The sequence below is a fragment of the Lacerta agilis genome, chromosome 2 (genome assembly GCF_009819535.1).
Source record: "Lacerta agilis isolate rLacAgi1 chromosome 2, rLacAgi1.pri, whole genome shotgun sequence".
In the NCBI taxonomy this organism is placed as follows: Eukaryota; Metazoa; Chordata; class Lepidosauria; order Squamata; family Lacertidae; genus Lacerta; species Lacerta agilis.
This window is the reverse complement of record NC_046313.1, coordinates 32,961,337-32,973,375: the sequence shown is the minus strand read 5'-3', so window position 1 is coordinate 32,973,375 and position 12,039 is coordinate 32,961,337. Positions and strand designations below refer to the sequence as shown.

The 12,039-nt window shown below is 43.0% G+C and overlaps 1 protein-coding gene across 2 annotated transcripts in view; it reads left to right on the top strand.

The window, feature by feature from the left end:
• CYGB (cytoglobin) overlaps positions 1-11,776 on the top strand; it is a 52,260-nt gene extending 40,484 nt beyond the window's left edge. For both annotated transcript variants that reach the window (XM_033139414.1, XM_033139413.1), the window contains exon 4: positions 9,136-11,776. In XM_033139414.1, the coding sequence (XP_032995305.1) occupies positions 9,136-9,210 (75 nt within the window). In that variant the 3' untranslated portion in view covers positions 9,211-11,776. The remainder of the gene's footprint in view (positions 1-9,135) is intronic.
• The last annotated feature ends 263 nt before the right edge of the window (positions 11,777-12,039 follow it).

The following is a 12,039-nucleotide window of genomic DNA, read 5'->3' as shown; positions in this document are numbered from 1 at the left end:
TGAATATTGATAACTCACCATGAATTTACGAATGGAAGAGGTGGCTTCCAAATCAGCTTTCAGTCAGAACCGTCACCTCTGAACAGGTGTTCAGTGCTGTGACTCAATTCCAACAATGCAACTAAAATTATTTACCCGCTGAGACAAATTACTTAGCTGAGACATTCCTCAAAACATCACCTGTACTGAGATGCTGAAGTATCTTATTTTGTTAGAAATAAGTAGTTAAATAGGTAATCAACTTTTTAAAGAGCCCTGCATACGCATACACAAACTGTGCTTGTTGACAGCCATCAGGATTGCTAATTTCCAGGCTCTGTCTGGCATCAATTGAAAGAGGCTGTCCATATCGCTTTGCATGGGTTTTCAAAACCCTGTTCCTTTGGTTGGGATATTTTCACACATTGCAGCTGCTTTTAAACAAACAATGAAAAGGTTGGCAGCATTAAAAAAAAATAGTAACATGTTTTCCCCTCCCCCTCATTTGTTTGCTCTTGTTTGAGGGCTCTTTGCTGCATGATCAATTAGTGATGGCATGATCTTTAGTGCCATTTTTACACAATCTCAGCCAGTCAAGGTTCATGCACTTGGTGTAATGATGTCATAGCATGCACACCCCATAAATGCCTGGCAGCCAATGCTTCCTGCACTGGCATGTAGCTTACCAGATCAAGCTACATGATGATGCCACAAAGCCAGTTCAGGGTGAGGGCATTGCTTCCTGCCCTTACTCTTAGTGGGCAAATTCTTTTTACCTGTGTTCACTGAGGTCCAGTGCTGAGAGCCTTCTGGTGGTTCCCTCCTTGCGAGAAGCGACGTTACAGGGAACCAGGCAGAGGGCCTTCTCGGTAGTGGTGCCCGCCCTGTGGAACACCGTCCCATCAGATGTCAAGGAAATAAACAACAATCTGACTTTTAGAAGACATCTGAAGGCAGCCCTTTTTGGGGAAGTTTTTAATGGTTGGTGTTTTATCATGTTTTTAATATTATGTTGGGAGCCACCCACAGGGCAGGGTATAAATATTATTATTATTATTATTATTTAAAAACCTCTCATATCCATGCCTAGGAAGCAGAGATAAGCAAAAATGTGGATGAGCCCTGAATGTCATGGCAATGTATTAAATAATCCCAACTGAATGAAAAGCCATTTTTTAAAAATTAGAAAAACCAGTATGTGCCAATCATCCCAATATCTTTCTGTGTATTGGGCAGGAAAAAAGGAAGGAGGGAAATACTGATATTAGGCTATATTTCTGAAAAGCAAGAGGCTGTAGACTTAACTGGAGATCCAGGGAAAGGAGTCAGATTATACTTTGTAGTCCCTCTGAGGTTATGGTTTTGGGGTTCAGTCCTAACGAGGATTACTCCTCTGATGCTCGTAGAACTCCTTGCATCAAGCAGTAATCTAATTTTGTGGTTTCAAAATTAGCCTCTGCCCCTCCCAGCTCCACTAGACAAGTCATGGCAACCGCCATCTGTTTTCACATGTTATTCATCAGCACCTCAGCTGAAAAAGAAAAGAAAAAGGAACCCGATTCACCTTTCCTTGCGCCTTGTCCCTTGCAGAAGGGCACTGGGAAGAAATGAAAAAGAGGCCTCAGAATGTCAGAGGTGGATTTTGTAGGCAGTAACAGATGGGCATGCAAGCAATTTATGTCTCAAAATTCAAGTAAGTACCAGAGAAATCCCTGTGGAACAAAGATCAGATGAACAGCGTATGCAAGGAGTGGGAATCAGCCCTAGTGCGGCTCACTCACACCCCAGGCTTTACCCATTTGTCGACAGGTCTTGGGAGTGTTCAGAAAGGGAGCCAAGTGCAAATATGAACTAGGGAGTTTTGTCACCACCCCGTTTGCCCTTTCAGAGGAATGAGGCTCTTTCCTGCTTCTCAAGAGGTTGCTGTAAAGATCCTGTTTTCCATCTTGTTCCTTTCTTTGTTCAAAATGGTCAGAAACACGTGTTGAATCTCTTTCCCCCTATGAGGTAGTGTTAACAACATTTGGACCTTTATAATTTAGGAAGGGAAAGCTAGATATTGATAAAAGAGAGAAATCTCCCCCCTCCCCCTCAATCTCTCATCATACTTGAATCAGGCCATCAAACAAAGCCGAATGTTGGAAGATTTGAGACAGACAACAGATAGTACTTCTTTGCCCAGCACACAGTTAAACTATGGAACTCGCTCCTGCAGGAAGATGTGATGTCCACCAACTTGGGTGGCCTTAAAAAGGAATTTAGAGAAATTCATGGAGGAGAACGCAATCATTGGCAACTAGTTGCTGTTTTACAAATCTGTCAGAAATAAATACCTTCAGTATAGGAAACAATATGATACAGTCATGGGAACAGAACTCTGAAGTAGATGAGCCTTTGGTCTGGTCCAGCAGAACTCTTCCTGTGTTCTTAGGATTATTACGGATGAACTTGAAGGCAGCATGAGGTGTATGGCCATTTTGCCCCTTTTCTCAAGTCAATGACTCTATAACCTTAAGTCAGACATAGGCAAACTCGGCCCTCCAGATGTTTTGGGACTACAACTCCCATCATCCCTAGCTAACAGGACCAGTGGTCAGGGATGATGGGAGTTGTAGTCCCAAAACATCTGGAGGGCCAAGTTTGCCTATGCCTGCCTTAAGTGTTAGTCTCTAGGATGATGGTAGCTTTTGGTCAAGAGTTCTCTGCCACGCCCCCAAAACACTCCAGTCATTCCTATCTCATCCAGATAGGATCTGATCTCTTGTTACATTTCTTCAGCAGCAGAATTCCCTCCATCGTTTTTTTTTTGTTTTTTTGCAAGGAGAGGAGATTTAGTGGCTCAAAGTAATTCAAAAGTGATCGCTTGTTTTGTTCTCCTTCCCCATGTGTCCCTGATCTTGTCTTCTGCAAATGAAATAACAGATTGTACAGCCAAAACAAGTGAGTGAGTCAACAACAACATCTTGAAGGAACCATCAGGGAAGCTTAAAAAGCTGTGTAGCATTAGTAACTATCCAGTTAAACCTGATTTCTCATTTATCCCTATAAGGCTGGGGGAGGGGGAGCGTTTCCATACATGAATGTGCTTAATATGCAGACACAATCCTTGGGGTCCTCACCACATCCTGTGTATAGTTTCAACACAAAGAGGAAGCAGATTAACATCAAAAGCTCTCCCGAATGGCTGTGGCCAGCAGGACTTTTGTATGGATGGGAACAAGAAGGCTCCAGGGAGCCTGTATTAGCAATTTGAAAATTGTTCTCATATAAACTACTGGTTTGAATCCAGCTAGGATCAGGTCAATTCGCATCACATGTTTTCATGTGGTTATCATCTCCGCCACAAAATTCTGCATACCAGGCATATTCTGCCCACACATGACATCCTGCCTATTGGCTAGCAGTGCTGCATGAACTAGTGCGCATCACCACATCCCCCAGAGCTGCTAACCACAGAGAGTGGGCTGAAGAGGATTCACAGACAAGTGATGCGCATCCATGCTCTGGATTGGCAAAGCCAATCATCTGGAAGCTAAGCTGATTGAATAGTGATCAATAAATAGAGAGGGCGTAAAGTGGGCCTCCTTAAGCTACAGGGAATAAAACAGGGATGTCCAAAGTCCATCTCAGGGCCTAATCCAGCCCGCCGGTTGATCTAACCTGGCCCCCATGGCAGTATATGTCCTGGGGTAAAAGCCCTCATGCATCAAATCTGGCCCTTTTTGAAATAAGTTTGGGCACCTTTGGAAGAAAAGATCAGGGTGATGTATTCCTTACTGAGCTCTTTTGCTTCATTTTTTTGCGTAGGTTGTAGTTCATTCCATTCCACCCACTCCCTCCACAGCACTTTTATGTAGTCGTGTTCGTTTGCAGTACCGTTATTGATTTACTGTCCAAGGGCAGCCTGCCATTTCTGATGGGGCTCTTTGCTTTAAAAACCAAACCAAACCTATAGAAGCCCATATATATGAAAGCACTCCTCCTCCTCCTCCTCCTCCTCCTCCTCCTCCTCCTCCTCCTCCTCCTCCTTCTTTTGCTGTGATATCCAGTCATGAGACAAGAGCAAGTATGTTCATCCAAGTCATCAATCTCGGTTGGAACCACATATGGTTCACAGAATTATCTAATTATTAGGCACGGCATTTTGGAACTTGGACCGGTGCCTGATATTCATAACTCCTAAAACACTTTTAGATTTATTTATTTATTTAAACATATAGATACCACCAATTCGTTTAATAAAACAAACCCAGTTTGCATTTACACTGTTTATCGGGATTAGGGGGATTTGTAGACCATCTAATCCAATGGATAGTTTTATGCAGGTGGTTCCGCACTAGGGCATCCCCGAGAGATTGCTTGGGCTATGGGATGGCATATAAATGTGTCCCTATGCCGTCATGGGCGAATCATATGCAAATCACCATGAATGAAAAAGAAAATCTGGTGGAGCCCTAAGATAGTTGTATTTTTAATCATCTTTCCTCAGTCAAGTACAGCATAAGCTGAGAATCCCAATTAAAGGGAAGAATAAATAGTTAGCCTATTGCATGCCCTCCAACATTTCTCTGATGAAAATAGGGACGTCCTATTCAACAACAAGGGATGTGGGTGGCGCTGTGGGTTAAACCACAGAGCCTAGGGCTTGCTGATCAGAAGGTCGGCGGTTCGAATCCCCGCAACGGGGTGAGCTCCCGTTGCTCGGTCCCAGCTCCAGCACACCTAGCAGTTAGAAAGCACGCCAAAGTGCAAGTAGATAAATAGGTACTGCTCCGGCGGGAAGGTAAACGGCGTTTCCGTGCGCTGCTCTGGTTCACCAGAAGCGGCTTAGTCATGCTGGCCACATGACCCGGAAGCTGTACGCCGGCTCCCTTGGCCAATAACGCAAGATGAGCGCCGCAACCCCAGAGTCAGACACGACTGGACCTAATGGTCAGGGGTCCCTTTACCTTTTATTCAACAACAACAACAACAATTTTATTATTTATACCCCTCACATCTAACTAGGTTGCCCCAGCCACTCTGGGTGGCTATATAAAAATATAATAAAACATATTTTCAAAACTTCCCTGTACAGGGATGCCTTCAGATGTCTTATAAAAGTGGTATAGTTACTTATCTCCTTAGCTTGGGCATAGCTCCATACCCTCCAACATTTCTCTGATGAAAATAGGAACGTCCTACCATACCCTTCAACAATTCTCCAAGGAAAATAGGGATATCCTAAGGAAAAGCAGGAGAATCTGGGGTCAAATCAGAAACCGGGACGGCTTCTGTAAATCTGGGACTGTCCCTGGGAAAAGGGACACTTGGAGGATCTGCTAATGATATTAAAATCAATACTCCACCAGGACTCAAGTATAGACACATCAGTTATGGGTGGTTTTGGGGATCAGCCCTCTGCTGTGTGTCATCCTGGACCAATTTTGCTTTGCTCTGAAGACACAAGTAAGAACAAAACTTAAAAGTGAAAGTCAGGATGGGTTGCATATAATAGAGGGATTGTGGCATGTAAGAGAGTGTCACATTTAAGTGCCCTCAGACTTGTGCTTAGAATTCTAAACTGAAAATAGCTATTTCTGTTTGACCTGCAAACCCAAATTCTGCAAATTAAACAAAGCATGCAAATGGCATTGCATAAATATACCAATTTGTGTTCTTTGTTTGGATTGCAGAACATGTGCCAAGAACTGTACGGTGGCGGACACAAAAGAATGGTTGGGAGGAATTACGGACAAACTACTAGGTTTGCCGATTGGAAGGTCGGCGGTTCGAATCCCCGCAACGGGGTGAGCTCCCATTGCTCAGTCCCAGCTCCTGCCAACCTAGCAGTTCAAAAGCACGTCAAAGTGCAAGTAGATAAATAGGTACTGCTCCAGTGGGAAGGTCAACAACGTTTCCATGCACTGCTCCGGTTCTCCAGAAGTGGCTTAGTCATGCTGGCCACATGACCTGGAAGTTGTCTGTGGCAGTAAAGCGAGATGAGCACCGCAACCCCAGAGTCGTCCGCGACTGGACCTAACGGTCAAGGGTCCTTTACCTTTACCTTTTTACATGTTACTCACAAATGCATGTGCAAAGCCTTTCTCTCGGGAAAAGCCAGCCTGCTGGTCACATGACCTGGAAAAACTGTCTGCGGACAAACGCCGGCTCCCTCGGCCAGTAAAGCAAGATCAGCGCCGCAACCCCAGAGTCGTTCGCAACTGGACTTAACTGTCAGGGGTCCTTTACCTTTACCTTTTTACATGTTACTCACAAATGCATGTGCAAAGCCTTTCTCTCGGGAAAAGCCAGCCTGCTTCCCCCTGAAAAACTCCTCAGCTGCTGCCCCCCCCCCGAGCAGAAGAAAGAAAGAAAGAAAGAAAGAAAGAAAGAAAGGTTTTCTGTAGTGATACTAGGGCAGGAATGTGAACTGGCCTCGTCTGTCTCTTCTTCATCTGCTCAGAGCAATATCGTTTATCTGAGAAGCACTTAATATAAACTGTCAGCTTGGACTAAGATTAATTCCCCAATGTTTGGCAGCAAATGGATTAAATAGAAGTGGGGGGGGGAGGTAATCAAAGGGTATAGACCAGGAAGCAAGCATATATTTGAAATGGGGGGGGGGGTATCCAGGGATGGCTTTCAGCATAATTTTTTGTTACTATTTTTTTTAAGAGTCACTAAAGACATGATTATTATTTTTTGTGGCATGTGGATAGCTACGCACTTCCTGTTCTGTCCTCCTGAAGAGAGAAAGCGGGTTAATGACCAGAAATTACACAGCATCAATCTTCTCATTTCACAGAGAGATGGAGCATGGAAAATTCCATTTCTCCCCTTGTGCAAATCTCTTGCCAACAGCCCCCAAGGGATCCCAGATTCTCCAAATATAATAAAACAATCAACCTGTAGTTTTAATTGACTCAGCGAGTTCCTTAATCATCCTCCTCACCACACACACACACCAGTTCCCTTCCAAAAGGAAATATTCTTGCTTGAACTAATAATAAACTTGCCCTCATGATTTGTAGATATATAATGTGTTGATAAAGCCATTCCTTTCCGTGCTACAAATCGTCCAAATGAACTTGTAACATTCTGCATTTCACTATGAAGGAGTAAAATAGGACATGAGCTGTGCTAAATCTAGAGAAGGTCACTGAAAACAGTTGCAAACTTTTATCCACTTATCTGGGAGAAAAAAACACCACAGATATATTGGGTCTTGCTTCTGAGTAGACATGTGTAGGACTGTGCTGTTAATGGATTGAGTTCGCAGTTTGGAAATTTCTCTTTGAAAACAGTAGACCATTGTTTCAGACCCTCTAAGTGCCCCTATTTTCCAGGGACAATCCCAGATTTACAGAAGTCCCGGTTTCTTATTTGAGCTCAGAATGTCCCGCTTTGACATCTGAAGGGGAGGGTGTCACCCACTATTTTCATGGGTGAAGTGTTGGAGGGTATGGAGTTATGCAACCCCTGACCCAAGGAGATAAGTAACTATACAACCTTTAGAAGACATCTGAAGGCTGGGGCAACCCAGTCAGATGGGTGGGGTTTGTTGTTGTTCAGTCGTTCAGTTGTGTCCAACTCTTCGTGACCCCATGGACCAGAGCACGCCAGGCACGCCTATCCTCCACTGCCTCCCGCAGTTTGGCCAAACTCAAGCTAGTCGCTTTGAGAACACTGTCCAACCATCTCATCCTCTGTCGTCCCCTTCTCCTTGTGCCCTCCATCTTTCCCAACATCAGGTTCTTTTCCAGGGAGTCTTCTCTTCTCATGAGGTGGCCAAAGTACTGGAGCCTCAACTTCAGGATATGTCCTTCCAGTGAGCACTCAGGGCTGATTTCCTTTCGCTTCCAGGCATATCCGCAACTGAGCGACCTTTCGGCTTTGGCCCAGCCGCTTCATCAGCTCTGAATCTACTTGTACTTGTCCTCCGCTCTTCCTCAGTAGCATGTTGGATGCCTTCCGACCTGAGGGGCTCATCTTCCAGCGCCATAACTTTTATATGCCTGTTGTCTTTGTCCATGGAGTTTTCTTGGCAGAAATAATGGAGTGGCTTGCCGGTTCCTTCTCCAGGTGGATCACATTTAGTCAAAACTCTCCACTATGACCTGTCCATCTTGGGTGGCCCTGCATGGCATAGCTCATAGCTTCCCTGAGTTATTCAAGCCCCTTCACCACGACAAGGCAGTGATCTATGAAGGAGGGGTGGAGTATTATTATTATTATTATTATTATTATTATTATTATTATTATTTCCTATTTTCATCAGCAAAATATTGGAGAGTATGTTGTTTGCTTTAAGAGTGTTTTATACCAACCTTCAGTTTAAGAAAAAAGAAAAGTTTACCACAGAATAGCCTGCTAGACTATGTGGATCTTTGATCCAATCCAGCAGGGCTTTTCTTACATTCTTATGTGAAAGCCATGAAAAACATAATATTAACTAAATTAAGGCAGCATTAAAAACCACCCAACAAAAAGAAATGTAACTTTAGATTATATTTAAGTTTAAAAGCCGGGCCAGGGGGTGGGGGTGGGAATGAATGAAAGAATAGGTTTTTCTGTCAGGCAACCCTTTGCCACAAGTGTGGTGCCACAACTATATTATATATAGTTACACCTTGGGACCCTTTAATAATTTCCTGGGGTTTATTTACACAGCCAAATTAAACTTAAGGAATTGGTATGGAACTGAAAACCTGCCCATATGTTAGCAGCCCAAAACTGGAAGAACAAAATTACTGGCTAGCTCAAGTTTAGAAAGTGGCAGAAATGCATCAACTCATCGAGTTGGTTTGACTATGTGATGGAAGAAAAAAAGAGGGGAAATGTTAGAAGTTAATGGCCGCCGTTGATTGAATTTATGAAAAATGGATATAACATGGATAATAATCACAATAATAGATTCTTCATATGGTAAGAGTATATTGTCAGCCCTATATTGATTATTAGCATTGAGTGTGGATATAGATACACAGACAGACACACAGAGAGAGATTTGGTATTAACATTTATTTATAAGTGTTAATGGAGCGTTTAGGTGTTGAAATTATTTTATGCGCCTTAGCTTGAAGGGACATTGCATCTGATCACCTTCCCTGACCAATAGGAAACCTAAAAAATTGAATCATGCTAGCGGGTTGTCTCTGTTGCTTTCCCCCCCAGGAACCCCCAGGTGACGGCGGTGGCAGCAGCGGCAGGAGCAGCAGCAAAGTGACAGAGCCCCTCCCGCAGACCTGAAATGCTCTGTCTCCATGAGGAAAAAACTGGCACCGGAACATGATAGCACCCAAGAGAACTACATCTGTCTCCTTTAATTACATCCCGTGTACATATTAGTGAGTGGAAGTGCTTTATGATTTCTATAGCACAGGCCAGCAAAGCTATAGAAGGCCGGTTGTGCATAAGCACTCTCCCCGAAGTATAGACAGGCAAATTTAAATCATGTACACTGTGACAGGGGGGCGGGGAGGGAATATCTTTAATTTCCCCAGGGGGAAAAAATAAATATTAAATAGATCAAGACTGTTAAAAGCTCATACACGTTTATAGCTCTGGAGATTTACAATTGTTGTCTGCCTTGCAGAGGACATTCCATCAAATGGCACTGAATCTGTCTGTTTCCATCTTTTGTACTTAAGGTGAGAATTTAAAGCTCTAGCATTTGCAAGCACTTTTGTGCTCACGCACCACTCATGAGTAACCGTGTCCTTGTTTTGTTCAGAACACTAGATGACGTGTGCATAAGTGCTTGCAGGACCTAGGTCCAGAATTGTATCCGCATGATCCATTCAGAGCCACGTCCTTAGGAGATGCATTTGGTCACAGCATTACATAGCCTAGATTCTGCAAAATCTTAACTATGGGTCAAATTCTAGTCTTGTCTATCATTCCTGCTTATCTCTGCTGTTAACTCCTCTAGGCTGGAGTTTCTCTGGAATTATATCAACAGTGTTTCCAACGCTCACTGTTTTGTCGTGAGTCTTGTATTATCTAGTGTTTCCTTCCCCCTCACAGATCCAACTCCAAGAGTCGTGAGATTACAGGAGAGTCTTTCCGACGAGATTTAGCCAAAGCTTGAATACGTAAAGCGAGTGTAACCAAAAACCAAATGAGATATATTAAAAGAATATGTCGATAGATGCATTTCTAGACATCTCACAAGGCCTAAGACATTCTCTCATGGTGTGTGTGTGTGTGTGTGTGTGTGTGTGTGTGAGAGAGAGAGAGAGAGAGAGAGAGAGAGAATATCATTATTTTTGGCCAATTCTATACTTTTTAGCTCAGACTTCAGGCCCTCTGAGTTCTATAGGGTTTAATCACATGTATGGATCAAATATGCATAGAATTACAACCATAGTCACATATTAAGTCCTTGACCCTGTGGGCAGTTATAGCTGAATAATTCCCATGGAAGTGAATGGGATTTATTCATGAACTTTGTGCATAGGATAACTGCTTCAGAATTAGCACCAGGATTGGCCCAGCGCCACAATCAACATTTCATTCTTTTCCTTTTAATTCATGCTGATCAGATTTGGAATGGTGCAATGTCTGAATTCCATCAAGGTTGACATCTCACTCGGGGTGGGGTGGGGGGATGGCACCTGGCTTGATTGCTCCTGTGCCTTCGGTAGAAAGTCGATCTGCAAAAACCAGCAGGTGACATGTTTCTTCATGGCATGGAGATGAACATTGTCCCCTGATCGTGTTTGCCAATCAGTCTGTTCTTTAAAGACACAAGACCAGGTGTTGTTAAAAGGGGGGGGGGGAGAAAAAGCTGGCAATCCTACCAGCAAGCCACTTTATTAATATTTACATATTAAGCAACAACAACATGATCAGATAAAGACAAAAGTGCATTAGCAGGCCACTTCCTTAAAAATAGCCTTATTCAAAAGCTATGACCTTTGCAGTTGAGATTTGAAGCTGATCCAGAATTAAAAGTATGATCCTATGCCACAATCTAAATGTACTTTAAAGTTAATTTTCAAAGCAGAAAAAGATAGTGTTTTTGGAAGAGAGACATACACAGTAACTGGTTAGCCTTTTAAGCAATATAATTCAGAATGTAATTTTCCAACCCCATGAATTTCAGTCCATAACATCTCTTGCCTTCTCTCTCTCTCTCTCTCTTAATGGCAATGAGAAAAAAGGCTGACTGTTATATTTTCCATAAACAAAAAGTGATTGTCTCTCTGTCTAATATATCCATATCTATCTATGTACTTTTGACGAGAGAGATTTTATTACACGTGAGAAAGAAACAGCCAAGCAAGGATGAAAAGCAAAAAGCAAAAGAACTCTTGTGTATGGACAACATCTTGCCTGTTGTAAACCGGAGGTAGAAAATTAAGAGCAGTGGAAGGGCAGCCTAGGTATTCGCTTATGTAAGCAGAAGGTAAGGGAACAATTGGATGTAGCTCTTTGCTGATTCTCACCCAGTCAACTCCATCCCTTCCAAGCCTGTTCTAAACAGTAGGATCCCTGGGGGTGGGGGAGTCAGGAAGCTGTTTTATCATTTGAATTGTCTGTTAAAACTGCCATTCACCCCCGCCCCCCAAATGGCACTGTATAAAATAATAAATATTAATACCTATGATTTAACTGTGTATTTTATAAAATAGGTTTTTGGTGCTATGAAAAGTGGTTTGTGAACGTTTTCCTCCTTATCGTACTAGATCCTCTTGTTTACTCTCCAACATACCGATGGATCCCTGTTGTAATTTCCCTCTGCATTATTTGTATGACAATGTAAGCTGCCAATATGCTGTCTTGTGGTTTTATTTAATCTTTATACATGTGTTCCTTGTTATAAGTGTCACCATTCTGTGTTTGTTGAGTCTGCCTATACTGTATAGTGCAACATCATATAGTAGGGTAAGGATCCCAAGGAATGGGTTGAACCCAAGCGTGAGCAGCTAACTCATTGTGACTGTTAATTCTACACCAAGCCTTGCACATTATTATTTTCAAATGCTTTGATGCTTAAGAGTGGAGATGGGGAAACTGTGGTCCTCCAGACATTTCTGGACTGCAGTTCTAGCCACTGGCCATTTCTGGCTGGGG